Genomic DNA, 26,622 nt, shown 5'->3' with positions numbered 1-26,622 from the left:
TAAGTGATCCATTAAAGAAGAAATTAAATAAGTGTGCAATATATGAATTTACATCCAATTCTAATTAACAGAGGTATAGTTTTCAAATGTATAATGGGTTCAAATATATGCATTCCCAATGATTTTTTCTTTTACAGACTTTAAGATGCAATTTAAGAAGTTTGGATGTGAAATCATATTCATTTCAAAAAACTATCTTAGTGATGTAGATGCAACGCTCTTGTCTCATGTTTCATCCCTGATCATAACAAGGACACTTTTCAAGAAATACTATATTACTCTATACAACGTCTGATTTGGAGCCAGACCTGAAATAGTTTCGTACATGGTTTTGGAACATGGTCCCATGATTTGTTCTCTAAGAAAGCTCTACAGCGTCTGCATGCATATTTAGGGCTGACTGCCCATTAAATTTTATACTCCAAGGACTGCGTTCCTTCATGCTCCTTTTGTTCACACAATCTATCATAAAATTCAGAACACGAGACTGTACCAATTTTTCTAATTATTAGACACTGCAATGGGCTTCCTAGAGAGGTGGTTGACACCCCGTACCTGTTGATGTTTAAGAGGCATTTAGATAATGCTCTTAATGATATGTTTTAATTTGGTGTCAGCCCTGAAATAGTCTGACAGTTGGACTGGATGATTTTTGGAGGTCCCTTCTACCTGAAAGTATTCTACTCTATTCTAATACTAGCCAGACTCATTTTATATGTATCTTTGAAAAATACTTATGATTCCTGTTTCCAGCATCTTACAATTTTTATAAAATTATATACCAATGTAAAGAGACACAGAATACAGTTAAAAGCAATAAAGATTTTTTCTCATATAACATCTGATTTTCATTTACATCAAAAGAGGTAAACTTGCAGTGTAGTGCCATTTGCTTTGGTGGCCTCTAGTGTAGCTTTGGCATGGCTGAGAATAGTCTCAAGAATAGTAAAAGTAATCATAATATGAAGAATTTGGGAGAAAATAGGAAAGACAAAAGTAAACCACAAGGGACACATATTTCCTTTTCTAAATTCTGAAAATTACCTCTGCTCTGGCCAGTCGTAGTGCGGAGTCTAAGTCTTGCTGGGGGTAGAGAAGACTTGTGGTGCTTTCTGCATCTGAGGTGCCGATCCGGGAGTACAGCGCACTTTTAGAGATGGAAACATCTGCTGGGATAGCAGGTTCTCTCTGTGTGTTTGTTTTTTTAAATACAAAGAAATGAACCATTAAATATGTGTTTAGCTAATGTTTTCTGGGTGCTAGGCACCAGGATCCTGAGCTACGACTAAAAGCCTGTGCACTACTAAATTATAACAGCAATAACACTGACAAGGAAATTTCAATTTAGCAACGATAAAATAAACATTTAAAATCCATGGTAAGCATCAGAAGAGCCATATAACTCTTACTGGGAGAAAATAAAGATAGCACTTTGTCCCCAATATTTTAGACAATTTACTATTTTCTGATGCAGAGATTTCATAAAAACATCCACAAGAAATGCACATCAGCAGAGGAAACTAGAATTGGAGGCAGAGAGCTCATTAAGGGGAAATATGCCTCCATAAAAATAGATGAGATCAAAAAATCAGAAGAAAGTGGATGTCCCACCTTCCTAGTTCTGCCATGGCAGTATACCGTTACCTATCATAAAACACTCTTTCATAAAAGCTGTGAATATATAGGTGATGTTGTTGCCCTGCTGGTATTTAAGCATGCGATTAGTATGTTAAATGAGGTTTTATTTGCAGCTGCTGCTCTTGCTCACGTCGGTGGTCCACACTGACTCAGAAGGAGAGCAGCATGTGAAATGAGGAAGAGTTATGAGAAACTGAGATGCGTCATCTTGCAAACACTCCACAAATAAACAATTCATACGGTACATTAAAACCAAGATGTTTATAAAAGACAGTTAGAAAGGTGCTAAACAAAACCCCACATCTTGAGACACCATGTGCAGCAGACCGATGGTCTGGATGTGTACGCTTTGCTGCTGGAGCAACAGCAGACTCCTTGTCTATACTCCTTGTACTCTATAGCATAGCACCTCTCCCCTGAACTTCTTCCCCTGCAGCACTCCCGTCAGAGCAGACCCTCTGTATCAGAGGCACCACAACAGCTTTTTACGTCCCTCTGTCCCCTCCCTGTGCTTTGCACATTGCGATCAAGCAGCTGATGTGCCCGCGCTGACGGCCCGGCTGGGCCCTGCCTCAGGCCGGTAGGGAAACAAAATGTCCTCCCTCTCAGCTGCTGGGGGAGCACAGGATAATTTCGGGGTGGAGGTGACCGTATCCCTGTTGCTGGGATTTAATGCTCTCCTCCTCTCTCAAACAGGCATGAAACTGGCCAAGGAATCGGAATTACGGGGGAGGAGGAGAAGCCACAGCCTGTGTCTGAGGAGGCAGCCCTGGAGTCCGCTGGGCCAGGGCTCTGCTGCTCGTTTTAGTGCTCACTCAGAGACCCAGGAGCTGGTCCCCTGCTCACCCACAGCCTTGTGACTTCTTTCCCATTAGCCAGAACATGGCATAAAGTCAGATTTCAGGGGCCCGCCTGAGTTAGCAGGATTTTATGGTTGCTTAGCACTAACAAAAGGGCAAGATAAGGCTTATCTATGGAGAAACAGGGCCCGCCATGTTGCTCTTGCACTTAGTATGTAGATATTTTTAATAATTATATATAGAAAAGATAAAATATTTTATTTTTTAAAAGCATTTTTTAATTATTATTTTTTAATCAGTAAAACAGGAGAGCTGTATTCTACTGCTTGAAGCACAGGAACATGAAAGTGAGTAAGTAATGCCTGAATCACGGCCCAGCCCTCCTCCCCGCAAGGCGCACACAAACAGATCTCATTTATATCAGCAGCACATGCTTTGTATCAACGCAGTTGAAGGCAATTTTGTCAGATGCTATTCCATAAATCCTTCACTTGCTCACAGCTCTTCTTGCGTATCCTCAGAAATAACAGAAAGGCTCCAAAGGTTCTGCAATCCTTTCTGAACCCTCACATCACACCTTACTGAAGAAGCTGCCTTAAAAATTACACGCAATGCTCATGCTAGGAAAACACAGGAACGGATGTTATGAATTCCACATCTGTGGGCAACATGACGATACCACATCAGCAATGTTAAAAGACCGGACAAGAAAATTCAATTAGAGCACTAACAAGCTAAACAGTACTTCAAAACACCATGCTGCATGTTTGTTTATATAGGAGTCTCACTAATTTGCTCTGTATTTTTTGCTCATTTTTAAACACAGGAGTCATTTGACTCTGTACTTCTAGTATTTATGGTGCAGGCCATTCACCTCTTTTTTTGCAGCATTTAACCACAAACTAATAATCAATTCCAACACAACAAGGAGGTGCAACCTCAATTCCAGAGATTTTCCTACCTCAGCGCAAGATCTATCAAAATTACAGAGCGTGTATTCTTGAAATTATCTCCCAATATACAACAACTACGCAGGAAAAAATACATCTGGGACACAAACTCAGGCATCTGTGTATATGCATATATACAAAAACACATGGTGCTGTCCACAGATCTCAGTAAAGGTAAAACAGGCAATAAATACGACTACTGCTGTTTAAATTCTGTATTCTAGCTTCAAAAAAATGTACTTTATTTCCTCCTCAAACACGAGGCAAGATAAACTGAGAGATGAAAAAGAGCTATTAGATCATCAAAGCTGCCCTCCAAAGAAAGGCCATCCTGAAGATCAATCCATTGAACTGTATATATCATATTTCAAAAGCCTCCTGCCACGTAATTTGCTGGATCTCATGAAGAGATTGCTGGAAAATATTCATTGTGGCACAGGAAACACAAATTTCCTTAAGCTCATACAAAAATGTGTCAAAGTAACTGCCAACATGATGAAGATTTTTAAGGAAAAAAGAACATTTAAGGCACTTAATACATACTTATGCATTTTTGTATATAGGACTCAACACCTCACTGATGTTTTCTCTAATTCTCTCTTGCATTTGAGTAAATTGTACAAAAGAATAATATCAATGACATGCAAGAAAACCTTAAAATTTCCCAAAAATGACTACAAAAGCTCTTAGAACTTAACCAGTTAGTAGAAATGCTGGCGGTTACTGGTCCCACCAGTATTGTCCTGACTTTGGAAATACTTCACACAAGTCCCAGCTGGGCTGCTGGCTTCTCTCTTTGGCAGGAACATAACAAACCCTCTGTCAGAGCATCCTGTACTGGTCTTTGCGGTTTTATCTCAAAAGCCAATTTTACACAGCTCCAAACTGATGTCCAATTCACTAGTCGATATTTTCTACCTCCAAATATTCCTATCATCGGAAAATAAAATAGCCCAACAGGATGACAGTCGATGCTTTCAGTTCAGTGCCTAACTGCCAAGATGGTAAGCAGTTAATTGGGATAATAATAAGCATAGGGATTTATAAGTCACCAAACCTCACACAGAAAGATTAGAGTCTGCAGGGAATTACTACTAAATGTAGGTCACTGCGATCTTAGTGTAAATATTTGAGAGTGCAGTGCACTTCCCCTTCTCTTCCCAGCACCTTTTACAGAAACCAGATATCTGACCCGAATGGGAATAAATGCATATTGATTAACCAGCTACAGTTATCTTGCTTCAAGAAGGTCAAAGTGCAAGAAAACAAAGAAAGGCACTGCAATGAAAATGATAAGCAGTTTTTATCATACTGTTTAGGGAAATATGTCTTTAGCCCTGCTGAAAATTAGCGTACCCTCTACAAGCACTCACACACTGTCTGGGTGCATATCAAATGATATGATCTTTTAACTAATTGATGCATGTGCACACAGGTCAATGGAGGTGTAACAAGACCTGTTTATGCTTGTAACTCTACTGAAAAGCAAGTAAAATCCAGGTGTAAGTTCTCTGCATGTGGTTTTACTAGAAAAAAAGGTATACTTGTCTGAAGGAAATAAACCTCTCTTACTACCAGGAGAGCATCTCAAAGTGTTGATATTCTAATCCCATTTGTCCCTATGCCTTTCCTTTCAGTTTCTCTCCTTTACTTATTTCAACATCTTATTTCAACACCCAACCCTACACCACCTCAGCATCTGCAGAGTGGCTGACACAAACCCAAGTGGCTCTGTTCAAGTTGCACCTACAGAAAAATGACCCCAGGACATCGTAATGGAGACTGTTTGTGCTTGTTACCCACCCTGCAATGGCTTAGCAAATGCTAAATGTAGTTATACAACACGAAGGAAAGAACTGTGGCCAGCCAACCAGAAGGGAAGCCTGCCAGGTAGTATCAGAACTTAAGTCGCTGCAGTTGTCTGGTGGATCCTATTATATGTAATCCAGGCCATCAGTCACTGTAGGTCACAAGGTTTGCCATCACAGGCTAATTTAACATCAGCAACGTCCCACCTAAACAGTAAAGTTATCTGGGGACAAAAGTCCTTCCCAGCCTCGCATGACATCCATATTATTCAGCTAAAACAAATCCTGTGACTGGGCTGAGACAGGGCCATGGGAATGTCCCTGTGCAAACCCAGTGAGGACCATGTGCATCCCTAGAGCCGTGCACAGCATCACTCTGAGGAGGCACTAGCCAGCATGCCATAAAATGAAAATCAGAAAAAGAGCTTTAAATCTTCAAGAATAAAGATAAACTGTGTTAGGGAGGTCTTCTTCCTTGGGAACAGCCCTTCCAGACCTGCTTCAGTCCCTTTCTTCAGAAGCCTGAAGGCAGGCTTGGTCAAACTTCTCACCTCTGAACCCTGGGATGCGTGTATACCTATTTCTTGCCTTAGCTTTTGTTAATTTGGGTGTAGCAGTACTCCACAGGTGGAGCAGGTGACAGCATTTCTGCGTGCGGTACTGCTTGCAGCATGCTCTTCCGTGTCACGCTTCGGTGCGCCCAGCTTTGCACTGCACTCTGAGAGCCTTAGGTACCGTGTTAAAGTAAAAGCAGCACTGTCTTAGTCTGAGCACACAACACACACGCGGCAGGCACAAAACAGATACCTCGGCATCTAAGGAGCGGAAAGAAGACAAGGTAATCTGCCTGGCTAACTTCAGTGCTTCTATCCTCATTGCAGCAAACTCTAACTCCTCCTGTCAAGTGTTTGGTTACAAGCAATCCACAAAAAAATGTATTCAGAACACAGCAAAAATGTTGAACACATTAAAAAATTAAATGTTATATTTTAATGTAGAATCCTGACAATTCCTGGGTGACAAACGTGTCCCATATTCCCTTCACGTCCGGAACATTGGTACAAAATGCCTGTCTGTGGTTAGTTTTGAGATAGCTATACAGACAATTTTTATTAGGGGGTAAGTATGGATAACGCTTTGGGTAAAAATAAATGTTTTCTGCAGTTAAAGCTGTTTTTCACAGACTTCTTTCATTCTCATTTCATGTGAATTTATGCCAGCTGCCACTCTCAATTCAACCTTTGCCGTTCTGAAATTTCACTGTGAATATTCTACAAAATATGTCCTGACACGCAAAACTGCTCTGCAGACGGATTTGCTTTTCCTAAAAGAAACCATGCCAAATTCTGCATTAGATAGATTACTAGAACAACAAGTCCTAATTTTCATTTCAGCAGTATTCAGATCTTCATCTCTGAAAATGTATCCAGACCTACTAAGGTCAGGTGTCAAGATAACTCTCCACAAGAGTCCTGTGTTCAAGCTTTATAGGGTTAGGGTTTTAGAGCTGCTTCATAAAGACTACTGCAAAATATATATACATCAATGGTATGGGATAGCTGAAACTGTCAAGGAAACTTAAATTCAATTTTATGCATTGTATGAATTAAAGTAAAATCTTTCTGTCCCTTAGGTTCCTGAAAGGCCAAAGTTACCCTGGGAAGAATTAAATCATTGTTTTCCTTCCTTTCCAACTCCACTCCAAGTCACCTCCCACCCCTTTCCGACAAGGTAAAGCATTCTCGACCTATGTAAAGACAAACTTTTAAACTCAAGTAAAAGGGACATTTATATGTCTGCTACAAACCTGAAGTTTCTGAGCAAATACTGGCGGGTTCTTTTCTGCTAAGTCAGGATCTAGATATTCAGGCTGATCACATATTGAGGTTTTCTTAGATATCCTGTTGAGAAGAGCATCAGCAGAGACAAAGGAGTCGTCAGGAGAAGTCTGGAGGGTAAGAAGGATATTGAATAAGTAATGGAGATTGTCCAAGTAATTCAGGCTGACAGCAACGTACATGTCTGCAAATCATTGATTCCTACTAATTTCATACCTCACAGAAGATTTCCTTTTTCAATACACAATTCATAGGTGTAACAGATAAGCTTCAAGAATAATTCTTCTTAATTTAATGAGTTATACCTAAGTTATGTTCACAGTTATAAGATGATCAGGATAAAGACATAATATGAGGCTAAAACGAATTACGACAAAAGCTAGACCTCTCAGACTTGAGCACCCAAGGCTCCATACAGTGAGAAAACTCTCCAAGCTAATTCAAATGCTTTGCAACACTGTATCAACAGCATCGTTAAACAATACAAATTATGCACAGAATTAAGGTGAGCTTCTCATTCTGCTCTTCAGTAAATCATATGTTGTCATGTAACTTAGCGAGCCTAGTGCTGTAGGCATATATGAAACAAGTTCTTCTGGAAAAGTGGAAGCCTTAAAGGAACCTTCTTGAACCTGAGAAGCAATGCTCTAAAGTCTGTGTGCACTGCAGGCTCAAGAAAGGAAGGGGCCACTAGTAATTACAATCTAACCCAGATAAGCCACTGAAAAAAGTGATTTAACTAGAAGCTGGGCTAAGTTCTCTTGGTCAAAAAAGTGAATTTTACATTATCACATGACAACACAATTAACAGTTTACAAGAAAATGTGAAAGGCCACCTGTTTTTTCCAACGGGTTGTTTTGTAATTTTGAAATCTTACACCACATACAACAGAACAAACCATGTCTCTATGTTTGTTTAAAAACGCCCCTTTTATGTATAAAATATCTTTGTATATATCAGGTTAAAGTACAAAGTAAAAAAAACTGTATAAGAAAAAAGCACTTCAAAACGTCAGCTTGGAATAACTGATCAAAAGAGCATTTAAAGCTATGGGAAAATTCTTCTGCATTCCACCAGTTCCATCAAACTATCTCCTTCATTTGGGTCCTACCCCAAGCTGTTATTAAGATCTTTAAGCATTAGTCTGATTTTTCGCTCTGCTTGCAAGATCCACATGTTCTGCCTCTTGTATGTCATGAATTTTCTGCAACAGAACAATTCCCAAGCTCTTAACATAAATTACTTACTATTTCAATAGCCTCTGGAGTTGTTCCTAGGGTCATGGGCTCCAAGTCTTTCTGTTTTGACTTGTCTGGGGACTGTAAGTGCGCCTCTTGGCTAGCGGTTAGGACTCGGGAAGCTGGATGTTGTATTTTTATTCCAGAGGACTGTTGGGCTTCAGGGTCTTCAAAACTTGACCTGGAAAAGGATTGTGTACAGGCTTTCAGGGTGGAGCACAAGGCCTTCACAATTCTGCTTCTGGTAACACCTAAATAAGTCCTCTTCGGTACTTTCATGTGTGTAAATATAAATATTCTTTCAACTCATCTTTCTATCATTATATCTCACAACACTTTGCAATATCCTTTAAAGCAACACGCTGGAGCCATCTAAATAAACCCAGTTCCGTCAGAAGGGTTACTCACATTCCTTAAATATTTCTCACTTGCCTTTTTACCCCTTTCTCATTGTGACCTAAATCTCTCCCAAGAAACAAATTTTCATAAGAAGAACAGATGTCCTTAAAGAGCAAAATTTTTGGAAAGCAAACACAACCCACACATCCTGTTCTTATGAACTAGACTCATTGTTTAGAACATATAGCTAGGAAAGTCCAAGTGACAAGTTGCAATTAGATGATTTCTAGATTGAAATGAAAACGACCGCATTATCTGAGAATAAAAATGTAAGAAGGAAGCCACAGCCTAGTGAAACAGTTGCCACTATAACTCTATTTAGTAAGAATATGAAGAAGAAATACATGTCCTTATTCCTTCCCGTTGCACAACTTCTGTACCTTTGCCCTCTGTTCTCTATCATATGTGTACACAGATGGGAATCTATTTATAAACAAACAACTCAGCAACACAGAAGCAGAGAGAGGAAGAACTGCCTGCTTGCGTGCTAGGATGGCAACCCAGTTCCCTGACACCCTTTTCCATTGCTGAATTTGTTTGCAGCGACATACCCTGAGCACGGCGTCGTGGAATCAGACAGTCTGATAGGAGGCGATTTGACTGGGCTCTCTTGCTGTGCATCAAACATTAGGTATAAAGATTGTTTCTTCGGGGTGCTGTCATCCTGCTGGCAACAGGAAAAGAAAGACTCAGTAACCAATTCAGCCATTCTGCTTTACAGTTAGCTCACTGCTTTAAGTGACTGATTGACTTGACGAACAGCTGACAACATAGGACTGTAACCCAGCCCACGCTAACTGATAGTGAGATGATCCCTGTAAGGAAGAAACCATTAAAGAACGTAACCTAAACAGTTCATTCTTTGTAATGGCTCTTCCTCTCCCACTTCGGAGTTAATCAGATTTCTGGTCCTGTCAGGCAGGAGGCACCTGTTGACTGAAAGTTACCAAAATATTCATTGAAATCAACATTTTTCTCATCAGTTCATGTAACTGACAGACATACTTGATTTTTTAAACTCCCCTGTGGATACACCCCCCCCTGGATCTATTCAAGCTATCAAATCCATGAATTAAATGGAAGGCCAAACAACTGATAGCAAACATATAGCACTGCATTCTATATTTCACCTTCATTCTGAATTCTGTCAGGATTCCCTCCATCTTCTCAAAAGTTTTACTCTAATTTTCTAAAAATAGCTCAGTAGCTGGTGTAGACAGCTCTGTACTCTACACTGCTGGGACTACTGAGTTGCTTTTAATCTCCAAAAAAAGAACTACTATGATACTAGCTTAAAAATAAAATAATAAAATGGAACAAGCTCTGCGAGATATAGGACAACAAAGCACATGCAATTTACCCCAGTTACGCCAATTTAAAGGAGCTGGGTTTGTAAATCTGCTTCAGGCACATTATAATTAATTTAAGGGGTAGTGAGGTTGATGGCATTATCAGGATAGTGGGTTATGACAAGGGAATGCAAATGAATGGAAATGGAAGTGAGAACTTACAGGCACAGAGGAGCCAATTTTCTCCATATATTCTATTTCATATGAGTTGCCATATTCCAATTCTGTAACAGAAACAAAAGAGAGCCATTAAATACATGCCATGAATTAATTTTTGCATAAGTAAATGAGAATTCTCATTTACGAGGGCCATTCCCATTCTGAAATTTTAATCTGATACTTTTCTATGAGATGTTAAAAATAGAATATACAGAGAGAGAAAGCAGAAGATGTACTTGCACCGATTTTCAACAATGAATCTATGACACATATCAGGCAAATGGAGTTGCCTGAAAAAATTCTGCTTTATCAGCTTGTCCAAGATTCTGCCTCAGAGCTCAGAATATTAACAAAGTTTCAGAGCACTTCCCGAGCAGATAACTTTCCCCTGTTGTGTCATCTTATCACAGAAAACACGTTTTTCAATTATTTGTAATGTTGATTCCAGTTTCCTGTAACGTACAGAAAAAGCAAGCTGTTGTAAAATAAAATCACTTCTGTTTCTTCATGTATATCATACAGTTCTTAATTAAGAAGGACAACTGTGGTATCACTTGAGATAAAAAGATGTATAAAATACCTGCATGCTCACTGAACAAGGGGTGAGACAACAGCCCAGTTTACTTGGCTGGTTTTATGTTTAAGTTATGGAGGAAAAGCCTGAGGCGGGAAGGTTTACAAAGAACCCTAAATCTAAACCCTAATAAAAATGCAAATCTTTACTGCTGCTGTACTTCTAATCTCCTAATTACACTAGGGGGAATAACCAGCATTTCCCTCCAATCCGTGGTCACCTAGTAGTGAGCTGATACAGAGGAAGACAGATAAAACACAGCAAACTGGAAAGGAGAGCATACCTTTCTGCACCCAAATAAAAGCAAAGACTTTGTTCAGTGACACCTTAAAGTGACATTAAAAAATAAAAGCATCATTAATTTGTCCTAATTCTGCATTTTACCCTGTTGCCATGAGTCTAATGGTAACCATCGTTAGAACGTGTGTCCTTTAAAAACAAAGCAGCCCTAAAGATAACCTCTTACCTGTTATGTTTTGTTTTGTTTTGAATAAAAAGCACCACGGAATACAAGAAGCCCCAGTCTATGTATTTTGTAAAACAACCACTGAGGAGGAACAGCCACAAACTCACAGTAACTGACCTCTGGGAGATATTAAAGTAAAATGTCTCAGCGAAGAGAATGCGATAAGAGCAGGCTCCTCACGTTTAAATTCCTGGCACCGTCTGTTTTAATGGCAATCGGAAGCCAGGTAAGACAGACAACCTTCAGGTACCAGACACAAGCCTCTACCTAGTGAAAGCAAAACCAAACCTGAAACAAGGAGATGGTAACAACCTTCTGGATGTCTTATTGCAGGAGAAACCAAGAACCTGCCCTTGTGTATTGTGTTTACCTGCGCACAGCCCATGAGGTGCACCACGGGTGCTTGTGGGCAGCTTTACGACCCCAGACAGCCACGAGTGAGCACACAGGCACACTGCGCGGGGGGAGGAGATGTGCTGCCACCATCCTCTGCTGGCACAGGTGGCCGTGATCCCGCAGCTGCCTGCAGCACGCCTGGCATTTGCAACCCCAACTGGCTTTTGGGATAACGCGTATTTAACTTACTGATTTCAGACAGCAGCAGACAGATGGAAATACTTCAGCTAGGAACAAAAGGAACAACACTAACAGCTCGCTAACCGCAGCTTGTTTGATCTCGCCTGTCTCAGAAGTTTCCAGCACAATTACACACCATCTCCTCTCCAAGGCATCTCCTCTAAGATACCATCTCCCCTCCAAAACCTTAGGCTCCAGTTATCTCTGTACTTTTAAATCTACGAATGCCCAGGATACCCTATGAGGTAAGATAATTATCTTTTATAAATGCATACAACAGACCTACTACGTGATGTCCTCCAACTCCTACAAATAGCTGCACGATTACATCAGAATTTTCTGCTAATAATTACTGCTTATTCCTGGTCTGCGAAACACAAAAAAGGCAGCAGTTATAAGCAGAGCACGCAACAGATGAGAGCTGGATGTACCGGCCGGCTCAGTGGCCGGGCTGTATCGGTACAAAAGCAGCGCTGGGTTACAGGACAGCAGTCACACCAGCGTCTGGGAGGGGTAAAAATATCTGCACTGACAACAGCACTGGAATTACTCATAGGGCTCTCGAAGCAGCAGGAGCAAGACTGTCAAGGGAAAAAATTATTATTTTTAAGAGATCTGAAAAGCGGAAGCATTGTTGATTATAATTAGCACGTAATCTGAAACTGACTATACCATGCCGCACACATGAGACAAGACAATTAGCATTTAATTAGGAGCTTTGTGCTCTTTCTTCTACCTCTTTGATAGCTCAAATGATTGCTTTAGAGTCTCTCTTGCTCTTCTTTTGTTCTAATTCCTTCCATATAATTTAATTTTTCCCAGATTTTGGTGGTTATTTTCTAAAAAATATTTCTTGACTTAAAAATTTCTTTTAACCCAAATGAAGTGAATCTGCTATCTAAAACTTCTCGTTTGACTGGAAAACCAAATGGATTAACCCAGACTGAAATACTTATCTGAACAGAAGACTCAACAGATTTCCATAAAGTCATGAGCACGTGCATGCGAGCATGCGCGGTCCCATTAAAACCAGGGTGATCATTCATGCCTTTGTGTCAGACACATTTGACTTAAAAGCTTAGCAGTTTTTAATCAGGCAAAAACTCCTCAGACCCTGGCTAAAATGGTACAGAGCAGCTCTAGTGGCAGCCTGGGACTCGGGTCAAAAAGTCAGGAACAATAATGAAGCCTGATCAAGAAGGAAAAGTTTAAGCCAAGTTAAACTCCTGCATTCCTCCCACCCTCAAAGCTGACAATCTGCCTAGAGCAGATGTTGCAGAGCCGTATTTCCTCTGGTAACCTCAGTGAAGGCCACACACACATTTCCAACTGGCTAAATTCTCTCTTCCATGTTTTGCAGACCTGGAATCACAGCCCTCTTCACAGAAACTTCCAGCTTTAGCTTGCAGCTGCTTATAGAAAGGTACTAGAGGAAAAATCATTATAAGCCGCCATAGAAGGTGATATTGTCTGGCTCCTGAATGGCTACTGTCTTCCATGGGGGATATCCTGGCATTTTTGTGCATAAAGAAACCTGGATCCCAGAAGCCTGGAGGGGAGGTGGTATGCTAAGGGTCTTAATGCACAACCTTTGAGCAGGATTTTAACCTGGGGCCTTCAATACTCGATCACATTTTCTACCACTCACGTGACAGGGACAGGCTCAGGCAAAAACACTGGTGCAGTGACCCTGGATCTAAGAGCACTAAACAAGAGCTGTTTCAGCCCCTAGTCTCCTGTGATGACACAGAGAGAACAGGTAGCATGCACGGAAGAACACCGCATGTCTATAAGTAACCATAAAAAGAAAGAAAAAGTTAATTTTCTCCAAAAGACCTTTTCATTTTCCTTTGAGCTGCCTCTCTACTCTCTCTTGAAAACCCAAGACAAAACAATTTGGGTTATTTATTCAGCTCCCCATTAGTGCCAAGTTCCTCAAACTGGTCCAAAGAGCACCATTTTTTAGGGCTCCTAAAAAAATAACATTAGCTGGGTGCAGACAGTCCTGCATAAAGCATACCCTCGGTAGGAGAGCTGAATTTAGTCTCATTAACAAACGTAGACAGATCAGATGGCTGCGGGTAATCCTGCTTATCCGTGTTCAGGTCCACAGTCATGCAGGTCCACTTCTGACTGGTCACCGAAGACGCCAGTTTCTCCTCATCTGTCGCATGAACGACCGTGGATATGACAGGAGGTGTTTCTGGAGTAGGCAGTGGGGTGGGATCCTGTAGAAAACAAGGGCTGATTAATGCTCTTCTCTTCCATTAAGGGACAGAATAGTCAACGCTGAATTCCTCTGCCTGACCACAGTCATCTTTTTAATTCCGTGCTCTTCACTGCAGCTCTGTATAAAATACTTACAGAAAAATATTAAGCGCTTCATTGGGAATTGTACTAGTGACAAGTCCTCCTGGTATAGCTAAACTCTCTGATGATAAACACTCGTGTTGCAAAGCTGCCTTGATAACAAGGAAGAAAGAAAACCCAGAATGGTTTAAATCTGTCAGGCACTTGACATAAGTGGCACCCATCACCCATGACAGAAGTCCCTGAGTAGCTACACCGACTTTTTAGGCTTCCCTCAAATGAGCAAGCCTGCCTAGGGCTGAGAGGTCAGGAACCCTTTCTTCACTTCTGGGCTGTCAGTAAAAGGGGAGGACGGCCGAGGGGAAGATGAAAGCAGCACGGAAGGAGCCGTGCCGCATCAAAGCAGTTGGGCTCTTACAAGCGGAGCAGCTTTTGTTAACTCCTCTTCCAAGAAAGCCACCTGCTGGCTGTTTACGACAAGGAATAAAACCATCCGAGCACATGCTCCTGGTAGAGCAGCCCATGTGTTTTATTTCTGTTTTCCTTCCAGCCCACCAGCTTTATGCATTCGGTTTCTTACTTTGATATCAATTTCCCAAGTCAGACAGTTAGCTTCATTTTTCAGACTGATACCTGACTTAAAGGTATTTATTCATCTTGCTGCTCTGTTGTAATGTAGGGCTTTCCAAAGCACGTTCATTAATAGTCTAATTGCAATTCCCAGGGCTAATATACATTGTACAGGAGCTAATATACATCGTATGCAGGCCAAAAGTTTAATACCTTATGATTATAGGCCTGTGTGCTATCCATGGACACCAATATGCTTATATTCTTTACAACAGCTCTTCTATTATTAGATTCTACATTTAAGTAAATGAAATTTCTCTCTGTGCCCCTCCAAGAATACAATTACACAGATCACAATGATGCAGTACTTTACCTGAGAAGGAGGATCGGATAGTGGGGATCTTTTTGGTGATTTTTTCACCCTAAAAGTATCACTAAAAATAGAATTAAAACAGTTAATATGGTAAAACCAGAAAGAATCGTGTCATTTCACACTTAGCAAGAGGCAGCTACAGAAAATGCAATCTCTGTAAGCCTTTCTGCTTCAAAATCCCATCCATTAGGCAGCAGCACCACAGAGAAACATGCTGTAGGGACTTATTTTTGTCATGCACTTGGAACAGGCCTTGATTCCCCAAAAGCTGAGAAAAGCAGGATTGCCATATTTCTAAATTCACTGAAAAAAAGTTTTTTGGTTTTTTTTTTTTTTTCCTTTCATGCTAGCTACTGACACGTTTACAGAGCTGCTTCATTGCAATTCAAATCCCCGCTCCACCCCAGGCATCCTCAGTGGCCTCAAGCAAACTTCTTAGCTTGTCTGCTTCAGTTTCCCACCTGAAAATCAAGCCCAAACCACATCTTTACAAGAATGACCTGAGAATTAAAACTGTGATAGTCAGCAAGCTCTAAGAAGCCCATAAGTCATTAAGATGAGAAAGAAATGGGTGTGCTTTGGATGAACTACACAAAAAGCGAGGCCGATGCTGTTGCCAAGACGCCAGCACAAAGCTCCGTCTTTACTCGTACACCCAAGAGTCCCCCCTTAAAAACAGCTACAGCAACCAATATGGCAATTCTGCTTCCCCTGACAGCTCAAATGCAAACTGGGACTACACACACTGCAGCCCTTCAGAATCCCCCAAATTTGAAACAGGCAAAAAGAATGAAGAATATGTGATATATTTATGAGTGTTGCCTTTATGTTTATTCACAACTGGTTGAAGGTATTTCCTAACAGGGACATAAACCAATTATCTACCTGGTCTCTTGCTGTGCATCGCCACAGCTACTCAAACACATTTTTGCTCCTAACTAGAAAAGGTGGAAAATATCACACCAAACTCACTGATAAAGATTTAATGTTAGAATTTGAGATGCTGCGCCAACAATTACTGCCCATCAGCTCATCCCTGATCAATGAGTAGCAAGGTCAACACTGGAAATTATAATGGAGGGTTTCAGTTGGTAGAGGGTGAATCAATACCACATCTGTAGGGGAAAATAAATTGGGCAGCTGAATATTAGGGTGTTCAATGCTACTAATTATCTAGTTAGAGTGCTGAAAATAATTAGGATAACTTATTCCTTTAAGAAGGAAAAACACTTTATGCGGTACTTAAGCAAGAGTGATTGTACAATGTTGTTGTACAACAGCAGAAATAAAACTTTACTGTATTAGCTCAAGGATAGGAAATCTGTGTGGTTTTTAAAAGATGATCTTCTTTGACAGGCAAACAGATAATGAGACACCAGATTCTTGTAGCTCATTCACAGGCAGGCGTTTTACTTAAAAAAGCTTTCATATGTGCCAGTGAAGTGACACAGTTAGCATAAGAGCTTCATGCTGATTAACTGATCATGCTGCAAAATAAATGAGTAAAATTAAAAAGCCCATAAATCAAAGAAGAAACTGGAAATGTTAGCTTGGAATTACTTACAACAGAGAACATACAGACATCACATCTTCTACCATCCTAAGACAAATAAGACAAAGAAAAGAGAGACAGACAGAAGGAACTGACAAAAAAGATAAACCTACAAACAGTCCGTTAATGTTAATGTGTTAAGGCAACCCGGTCATGCACATCTTCTACCTGCATAAGGTTAACCTCTACTTTTTATGTGAAATAGTTTAGGAGAAAAAAAAAATATTAATTAATTAAGTTCTTTCATATTGTGAAATTCAGTGAGATACTTTAGCCACGCTTCCATCTCACAAAGCACATTTTTCAAAGCCGAGGCCACTGAGCTAAGTTTTTATCAACCAGCCCTGATGGTAGCCACCTGCTTTTTGCCTCCCCAACGCAGCACTCGGTTGGTGAGGGATGTCGGCCCGCCTGGAGCAGCGCTTAGGCTTCGGGGAAGAGCACTGCTACCGAGCCCGGCAGCTGCCGCGCCGCCCTCCTCACGGGCGGCACCCTTGGGAGGTGGCGCCTTCCGTCCCTCTCGCCCGGCGCTTTGGGGAGCGAGGCCGACACAAGGCCCCTGTTTTGCCTCACCGCTGTCAGCAGGCACTCGGGAGGCATCGGCTGCTCTTTGTTCGGCATCTCCTGAGCACGACGAGCTGTCTCCAAACAGCTCAGCACTTAGGCATATGACCAGCGAGTGATTTGTGTCAAGCTGCCATCTTTTCTAAAAATTCCCCCTCTTCACACGGGGGTCAGTCCTTCGACTGCTTCAGGTTTCACTCACGAACAACAGCCGGTTATTTTTATTGATTGTGAGGGATGTAAGGCAGCGTACAGCACAGGCTCAAAGTAGTCAAGCTTAGCAAGGGCTTAAGCTCGTGCCTGGCTTCTTCACCTCCCATAGGCCTCACCTAGAAATCGAAGTCTGGCTGTATGAGGAAAACGTTCTCAAACTGGCCCATGGAGTTTTATTTCTGTAACCCCCAATGCTGCTAGTAACCCCCCTGACTTGGCAAAAGCCACTAAGTAGGGTTTTAGAAGTCCTGGTAGATCACAGCATCACTTCCACCTCAAACACCCTCCTTTCTGCCCCTTGGAGCCGAAGCATTTTGCCCCAGCTTCTCTCTGCTGCCCCATCTGCTGCCCCCACGCCCGCCCTGCATCCCACGGAGGAGCCATGCTGAGAGCCCTTTTTGCAGAGAAACCAGTGACAAGCAGAGGCAAATACAGCCACTGCTTCCCACAGCAGCCCCCAGCAAGCCTTAGGCCAATTTTCTTTTAGAGGCATTACAGCTGCTGGCATTAAGGTGCAGATCCTCTTCTTTGTTAGGAACCCATTGCAGACGCAGGTTATGGGGCTGCAGTGGGCAGATGTGTATCATAACACAGCAAAATCGGTCCTAGGCAAGGGCAAAAAAATCCTGTAACCCTCCTGAAATAAGATTTACGAAACTCTTTTTAAATTCACGTTGTCCCCAAGTTAACAATTTGGAATTGATTCCGCTATTCACAGCAGATGGTGGACCCATGAGGTTTGTAGTGGGGGTCTGTCCGCTCCACAATGACTCCTGGATGACACAAGGAGGCTCTGGCTGGCTGTAAATATCGGACTGCAGGATCTGGTGACATTAAAATCCCCCTCTCTCCTTCTGGACTTCCCAAGCAAGACTCAAAGAGTTCCTCTCCTGCAGTCAGACTTTTAAATCTTTTTCTTTTGGACCAAACCAGTTTGGACTTTAGGCTCAGAAAACGCATCAGCTTAGTATCCATCTTAATTCTCACCTTAATTCCCCCTAAATGTGAGGCACATCTCAAAAAGAAGCAAAACCACCACCACCAAAAAAAAAAAATAATAAACAGGCTCCTCCCTTAATAAACATCTCAACTGTACAGCAGTCTGACTTCCAGAATGCTCCTAAAAACTAAAAATGGCACACGCTTCCTCAAATCTGGCAAGGGAGGTGAATTAGATGTCTGGATGGTAGCTGGCAGCTCAGGAAAACTGAACAATCTTCTTCTCACTGCACGAGGTAGGACATTTTTTGCATGCTTTACATTAACTATATTATCTTCAAATTGCCTGGCTTTTACCCATTTTTAGTTACATTATTTTTAGTTAGCTGACATTTAAACGATAAAGGGACATGCTGCGCGATATTTTCTTATAGATACATACAGAATAACAATTTCAGATTAATGGGGTATAAACTTACTGATTACCAACTCAAAAAAATATAAGATAAGGGTAAGATAGCAGAACATGCACACCAGCAAGTGAACCATTGGATTACCAGAACTAGCCACTGAGGTTCCTATCCAAATATCTAAATACAACAATTTCGAACATTTATCATGCAGTTTGCCCAATGTGCCTAAAGGTGGATGTTCCCCTACCATGTAGCAGTCTAGGAGATTTCAACCCTTCTGAAGAATCCTAAGCTCTTTCACAGAAAGGAAACTTCAAGTTTTTTAGTCCTCTATTTAAAAGCTATCCATTTCACTTTTGAGAACACTGCACCTTTCGATGTGTTTTCTTTTCAATAGTGTAAGTCACCGGATAAAACCTGCTGTGTGCAGTAGGGGATTTGTTCTTGCCTTACTATTTCATGTCCCACTCAAAAAATATGATTCATAAAATATTCTTTACCGGTATGAATCAGCTTAAACAATTTCAAATTCCAAGATGAGGTCACAGAAAATTTGGCACAAACTTGAGAAAATTTGGACTTAATCAGATTGAAAGCTACACTGAGCCCCTAAACTTCAAAAACCCAATACCCAGCCCAGTGGCCTCATCTGGCTTAATTTATCCCTGGTTCTCCCTTTTGGTCTGGAAACGTCAAGCTATTGAGGTAACAGGTTGAGGGAAAGCACATACAGGCAGGAGTCCAGCTGCATGGTTAACAACACTCAGCGGCATCTTCCTTTCTCTATTCAACCCTAAAACCGATATAAGTGGGCTAACGGGTAGGGATGTGCTGCTTCTAATCCAGAAATAGCTGAGCCCTTTAACTTACGTCTTTAGAGGCGTCTTCTTCTTTTTTGCGGGTTTATTCAAGCTGTCTCCATCGGTCCCGTTTGTTTCATTGGCACTGGCTGGTATCTCAAAGGAGGCTGGAGATTTGGTGGGCGAGCTGGCGATCTTAGAAGACGACTTGAAAGGGTCAATAGAGTCCTCGCACATGTCTGGCTCGAAACTGTACGTTTGTTGAGGCAGTTTGGGAGATTCTTGCATTTTTGTACTAGATGAGAACGGGTTAAAATTGGGATCATCCCACTTGTCAATATCAAAAGTGTAAGATCCTTTTGTGATAGGGATCTCATTTGGATCAGTGGGTGTCTTGGTTGGTGTGGTCGGAACGTTATCAAGCTTTTCCACTGACTTTTTAGTCTTTGGCCTCCGTAGTGGCATTTTAGCACCAGGCTTTTTACCTGCTTTTTTAGGAGGAGTGCTGTCCTGCAGGTCTTCACCGATCCCTTTTTCTTCAGAATAATCAAACTCCAGCCTCACCGCAACACCTTTGACCGGAGGGTCCTCTTGTCCTCCGGTGTCAGGCGGAGTCACCTCCACAGCCTCAGGTGCCGTTGTAAGAGGTAGCGTTTTCTTACTGGCAGGGGGAGAGTTTTGTACTTTGCTGCCTCCAGTGCTAAACGCACTAATCCCTTCAAAACTGTCTGGATCCAAAGGGTAGGATTCCTCAGGCACAGCTGGGGCCTCCTGTTTCTCAGCAGAGATTTTAGAAGGTTCAGTACATTCAGGTTTTACTGAGTCAGCCTTTGCATCAGATGTTGGTTTATCCTCACCTGGGGCAGAAGCTGCTTGGTCAAGGTCAGACGGCTCTTGTGGTGTTTCCTTCACTGGCGGAGCATCAAGAGATTTTTTTGCTGACGGCTTCTTTTTTAAGGAAGCTGGCCTGGATTTCTTGGTTCGCTTAAGGGTACTGGAAGCACTACTTGAACCAGTACCATATGCATCTGCTGCTGGCGCTAGCGTCTCATTATTGCCAAGATAAGACGCTCCATCAAAATCACTAGCTTGCAAGCTAAGAGACCGAGATAATGTAGATTTGGAAATTGGCACTGAATCGGTTGATTTTCTTCGAACATTCGCTTTGGGGTCACGATTCTTCGATTCCGGAGAGCTCGGTCCTAAGGCATGGAGAGAATCGACCAACTCAATGTTATCAAAGTCCAAGTTGTACGTTCCACTGCTGGCTATTGGCTTGTCCTCGTCAAAGACGGTGGAAAAAGAATGGGAAGGGGGACGGAAAGGGCTTTCTTCAACGGATTCACTGTGGGACACATCAGCTACAGGGACAGTTTCCGAAGATAATCCTGTGGGAACAAACAGAAAAATCAGCGAATTTTAAACACATTTTAAAAACTGGTGCTTAGTAATCTTGCTATAATCTAATACTAACACACACAAAAAAATAATAAAAATAGTAAAGAAAGAAAGGGTAAAAATCATTCAGATGGAGTAAGCAATGATTGAAGGACATAGGAACTGAAGTGACATTTTCAATATACGAACTAGATAAGAAAAAAAAAGTTCTCCCCAGGAAAAAGATTCAAGTCAAGTTGCATGAAAACACAAAATATGCATTGGAATAGCCTCTTGAGGATACCTTCTGAACTAATTATCACTTAGTTAAAGAGATGGATATTACTATAACATTCTAAATACGCCACGTACCAGAAAATCCGAACTTTGAACATTTTATTGCTCGTTTTCTCCTATTCTAAAGAGTTCACAGCATTGTGTCAGAGCTCTTCTGCAGTAAATTTCCTGTAAATTTGGCCACTGCCTCAGCAATTACATGTTGATCTTAAGTTTTGTTTCCCATGTGCTATTTTTACTAATTTCCCAGAGGGACAGCACAATGGAACATGGCTTCCTCTCCACAACCCATCAATGTTGCTCCTCTGTCTGCCCCAAGAAGTCAATACACTAAACTTTGACCTCATAATTCCAAGTTTACAATAAGACACGAATCATGGAGAATTTCATATGAAATAAATTACGGCAAATATTATAAAAAAAATAATCAGTTCAACAACTATATAAGTAATCTCAGTTGCAAATATTCTATAAGAAAGACAATTAGAAGCTGCCTACAGATTATTCAAAACAGATTTCTCAAAGCATAGTGCTAACTCAGTGATGAAAGGAAAATTTTATAGAGAGAATTATATGCCAGAACCATTCAACCGAACATCTTTTCATTGTAATTAAAGGCTCGCTTATCAAATGGAATCCTAAGAAGATTTATAGCAGTCTCTTGACTTGTTATATAACACTTGTATTGGACAAAATAGAAAAATATACAGTGTATATCAAAAAGAAAGTACACCAGTAGGAACGGATTAAGATGATGGACCCTTCTGCCTTCCACCTCATCAAAGTTCATTACCAAAATGCTTTACGGATCCTGGATATGGCTTGCTCCAGTTGTCATTGTCCCTGCCCAAGCCTAACACCGTCACCTCCACCACCGTGTCCGTGTCCCGGTCAGGGTGTGGAGCCCTGGGAAATCCCTCCAGTTCACAACCCACGCTACGCTAAGCTGGCTGCTAGGGCTGCACCCAGCAGCTGGGCTCCCTCTGATGAGAACGGGAGCAAAATGATTCAGTGCTTCCCACTGAGCAACGCAGCATTTTTCGTGTTTTCAATTTTAATGTCATGCAATTTTAAAGAGAAGCACACTCAAGCAAAAATGAATGCTTTGCTCATCCTTAAATGATTTCAGAGAAGTTTCTATGCATCTTTTTCACTTCATTCTTGACATGTTTTGCAAAACAATTTCCATTTTGCCCAGCTACATTCATTACTGCTTTTCATAAAAGCAAGGTGGACAGAGAATGAATCACATTTTGTCAGAAGTTATGAGTGGATTAAGAACAGAAAGAACTGTTTTTCTTTATTCCAGAAGAAACAGTATCTCTGCATAGAAATGATGGGAATTATTACTTACGGATGTAGAGAACAGAAGAAGTTTAAGGAAATCAGATACATTTCCCATAGCAGTAGCTTAGAGCAGCACCAGGTATTTTCAGAGATTTACAAAGGAGTGACAGCTACACAGTTTCTCTCAATACTCAAATTTTACAGAATTACGTGAACTAAACATATTGTTTTACTGCGGTTTTTTTTTTTTTCCTAAATGAATGCTAGTAATGAGGCAGTATTTCAGGACAGTTTATTTTTTCCTCATCTCCATGGGGCTGTGCTTGGTTTCAGTCTGGCTGATTGGCCATTCATTAGGCACAATTTGCTGAGCTCGTGTTTGCTTCACACACACCTCACTTCTGACGCTGGTGGGACTCAAAGAGTGTCGTAAAACTCCAGCGTTAGGCTCATCTGTGCGTTTTACACCACCGTGGAAGGGAAGACACCTAACCGGGATACAGAGCTATAAAAACCGCATAGCTCTACAACGTCAGCACAGAACAAATCTAGGTCAGCGTGAAATAAAAGAGGGATCTGAACACAGCCTTCTGAAATTACGCGTGGTTTTCATTCCCTCGTGTGCCCACCAGGGGTGAGGCTTTTTGTTCAAAGTCAGTACAAACATATATTTAATATAGATATATATAAAATCAATGCCCTGCAGGACCTGGAGTGCAGCAGACAGATGTGGTAGAGTTGAATTTGGGAAGGCATCACAGCAGCAAATGAATGTGTGACGCTTCCCATGCCCAGGGTAGACCAGCCTTCCAATTTGATGTTCTCCACGTAACACGGAGCTTGAAGCCCTTTGGTTGATTATTTCACAGCTTCCTCCTCACCAAATCCTTCACCCACAGTGCAGATTTCTGCAGAGCGCAGCTCAGCTCGCCACTGCGATATTTCCGTTGTTTCTTTATGGAACGACGTGGGAAATGGAGAAGACAGCTTTTGGGAGCCATGCAATGCTGCTCTTCAGCTCCTGCCCCACTGCCCGGGGATCACTTGCCTGGGAACAGCAGCAGTGCAGGAGGGGAAGAGGTGAATGCTCTTTGCTGTCACAGAGTAGCACAGCTTTGTAGCACTACAAAGAGGTATTAAGACCTGACTTTAAGAGCATATTCATAGAGCAGAGCCATTTGTCTTCTTAGACCACACGATTAAGCAAATCAGTCTTACTAATTACTGCATTTCATTAAAATGCAGCTCGATCGTGGAGGAAGGTACCACGCTACAAGCTCTGCAAAGGAAGGCAGAACTTGCTCTGGAGAGAGGCCAGCACAAGGTTTTAAACGAGGCTCATGCCTTTTAGGGGCTTATAGCAGGGTGCTGACAGTCCCCCACAAATCGTCCCAGTAGGAGATGCCCACAGGCGGGTACTAGGTGGTGGAAAGCATTCCAGGAGCATGAGCGACAGCAGAGAAACCTGTACTGAAAAACAGGTGATCCCCGAAAGAAATCTCCCATTGCATTCATTGAGAAGGCCCAAGGACTATTCCTTCTGCACGGACATTTCTTTGCACAGAAAGTCTGCCTGGATTAGGCATGAAAAAAACCCACCGCCAACAACAAAAAAGCACCAACAAACCCCAGGCTTCTTGACTGCAGGTGGTGAGACCTCTTGTGAGAGCGGCATGAAACATTCAGTGCGTGGCATTTTCATGTCACCTACCGTGGCAGAAGAAAAACTCGCAGGAAAGCCATTATAAGGCTGCTTGCGTTCATAAACAAACAAAAATCGACAAAGCGGATACTTTTTTATTTTTCTAGTCAACTACAGAAATCAATTTTTGAGCGTTATGATTTTGTACCAAGATTGTGACAGCACCTCGGATGACAGCAAACCTCCAACAGCCCACCAGGATCGTGGGGCAGCCCCAGCCCTCCCTGAAGGAAGCTGCAGAGATGCCCCGCGCAGCCCCGCAGCCCACGTGCAGGGCATGCGGTGCTCACCGGCAAGCACAAAGTTACCAGGCCTAATAAAGCAAATACAGCAGAAATTAAATTATACTCCTGCTTTCTAGAGGAAAAACAAGGATGAAGAAACGTTTGGAAAATGCATGCAGCATGCACCCCCACACTGCTATAATGAAATACCTCAGCAGACAAGCACACTTTGCCTGTAGCACATAGGAATTGGAATTACCTAACACTACACATTTTCAAACAGCTTATTTCACGTTCCTGCTTGTCATAAAGGCCTTTGAAGTTATGAAATCAATTACTAGCACTATTGTTAAAATTGCTGTAAAAATACTTCTGCCATTTATTCTGAGTTAAAATGTTGGATATAAAGCTTATTTTCAATTTTCTTGTGTCAGGCAAAAACACAAAAGAATGTTTTCCATAGAAAACTTCAGTTTGTTTTTGTCTGGGTCATCATCTCTCTACTGGGAGGGCTGACTTCAATTCCCCTGGCACAAGAAGGAACTGGACACAGGTCTCCCACAAGAGATGAGTGGGTTGTAATGAGTAGACGGGGCTCCAGCTCTTGCATCTTCCCCCGTGTATAATCTGAGTTCTCTAAATCATCGGAGAATGTAGGGGGAGAGGAAATGCCCCTGCCTAAGCAAGAATTCCTGGCCAGAGACAGGGAATTTGAGAGAAAGGGCTTGAAGCACTTCGTGGTGCTCAGTTGGACCAAGAAGAGGGCCCTGCTGCGAGGAGCCGATGGGACAGGCTGGGGACCCGCAGCCTCCTGTGCATTCACTTCACCTGAACTAGGTGCACGGAAAGCTCCTGGCCTACAGATACGCACCTCAAACGATAATTTAAAAGGCTACCAAACTTAAGAAGAGAACAAAAAACCAACCTCAAGCTCATTTGCTTCGAGAGTCCAACCCGCGCTCCCCACAGCCAACAAAACGTTGGGACGGGCGCTTCCCTCCAGACTGGCCCGCCGAGCGGCTCCCCGCTTCTGCTCAGCCCCTCGCTCTGCCGCTGATGGACTGGGGCCATGCAGCAGGTTTCACACCGCCAGGAGCTGGCACGAACCCAGGGTGTCTCTAGCTGTATTTCACTTTCATCATATTTATTAAGCCAGCGTTGAAGTCAACCTAATTAAAAACTCTCCTCTTGGCTTTCCAGCAGTGGGGTCCAGCTGTTGCGCTAATGACGCGATGCGGCATCACCGCAACCGTCTGCATCCATAATTGTTGTCAGACACAGATCAAATGATCCTTCAAACACTTCTGTGCTTCCTCCTTCCACCCAAACACACGCTTCATCACCAGCGTCCTGTCGAAGACAAAGGCACGCGGCTGGCGAAGCAGAACCCCAGCTGGCCGGCGCTGCCTCTCGCTGCGTGCCGGGCTCTCCTGTTGCCCATATTCCTTATTCCTCTTAGAGAAACCTCTTTATTTAGCTGTATGGTACCAACGAGGGGCCCTGCTTCAACTGCCCATAGCCCCCCGGTAACTCATCCTGTTTGTGCGCAGCAACATACACAACCTATGAGGTAAGTAACCCGTAAGATAACTGGGACTCGAGTGGTTTATAAAACACAAAACATTAAACCAAAACGTCACTTCTCTGAAGCATATAAACACCTAAATTACAGTCTCACTGTTGTTAATTTCTTCAAAAGGTTTCAGAAACAAGTGAATGCTTTGTGTTGCCCTCCTACATCTGAATTTTTTCTGCATTACACAGCTCTCTTCTCCCGTATAACCCCCCGTTGTATAACTGCATTTTGCATCATTTTGGAATGCGGAACGCAGCTCTGGTAGTTTGTGGCAATTCGCCTCCCATGGACAAATCTGATTTGCAAATGAAACATTTTCATCTCTGCCATCCAATGGCTTTTAATATAGTTCACGCTGGCTATGAATAGATATAGTCAGTTTCCTATCTTTATTTGGGAATGCCCAAAAGAAAGGAGGAGGAGGTCTGGGACGCAGGAAGAAAAGAATCGCATGTGACAGGGACGCACATGTGTATTCAGGGGTTGAAGATAATCTACTGCAGTAATTAAAAACATGCTGCAATGCTGTTTAGCATATGCATTCTTTGTTCTCTCAGCACTTAACTTGTTTTGTCATCGCAGATACTAAGATTTAGAAAAAGGAAGGAAGATGGAGAACGAGTAATGTT

General features: G+C 42.1%; 1 protein-coding gene across 18 annotated transcripts in view; it reads right to left on the bottom strand.

Moving 5' to 3' along the window:
* The window catches only part of TACC2 (transforming acidic coiled-coil containing protein 2), a 131,404-nt gene that overhangs the window by 13,388 nt on the left and 91,394 nt on the right, over nucleotides 1–26,622 (bottom strand). For 7 of the 18 annotated variants that reach the window (XM_080597102.1, XM_080597092.1, XM_080597108.1 and 4 more), the window contains 9 exons: nucleotides 19,601–20,918; nucleotides 16,614–16,649; nucleotides 15,050–15,110; nucleotides 13,817–14,024; nucleotides 10,184–10,245; nucleotides 9,224–9,339; nucleotides 8,283–8,454; nucleotides 7,004–7,144; nucleotides 1,045–1,188 (listed from right to left, as the gene is read on the bottom strand). In XM_080597102.1, the coding sequence (XP_080453228.1) occupies nucleotides 1,045–1,188; nucleotides 7,004–7,144; nucleotides 8,283–8,454; nucleotides 9,224–9,339; nucleotides 10,184–10,245; nucleotides 13,817–14,024; nucleotides 15,050–15,110; nucleotides 16,614–16,649; nucleotides 19,601–20,918 (2,258 nt within the window). Of the gene's footprint in view, nucleotides 1–1,044; nucleotides 1,189–6,003; nucleotides 6,094–7,003; nucleotides 7,145–8,282; nucleotides 8,455–9,223; nucleotides 9,340–10,183; nucleotides 10,246–13,816; nucleotides 14,025–15,049; nucleotides 15,111–16,613; nucleotides 16,650–19,600; nucleotides 20,919–26,622 lie in introns of all 18 variants that reach the window. The other 11 variants (XM_080597105.1, XM_080597104.1, XM_080597096.1 and 8 more) reach the window with 5 other exon arrangements.

Source organism: Anser brachyrhynchus (genome assembly GCF_964034855.1).
Source record: "Anser brachyrhynchus genome assembly, chromosome: 6".
NCBI lineage: Eukaryota > Metazoa > Chordata > Aves > Anseriformes > Anatidae > Anser > Anser brachyrhynchus.
Note: the sequence above shows the minus strand (reverse complement) of the source record. Positions and strands in the feature narration are given on the sequence as shown.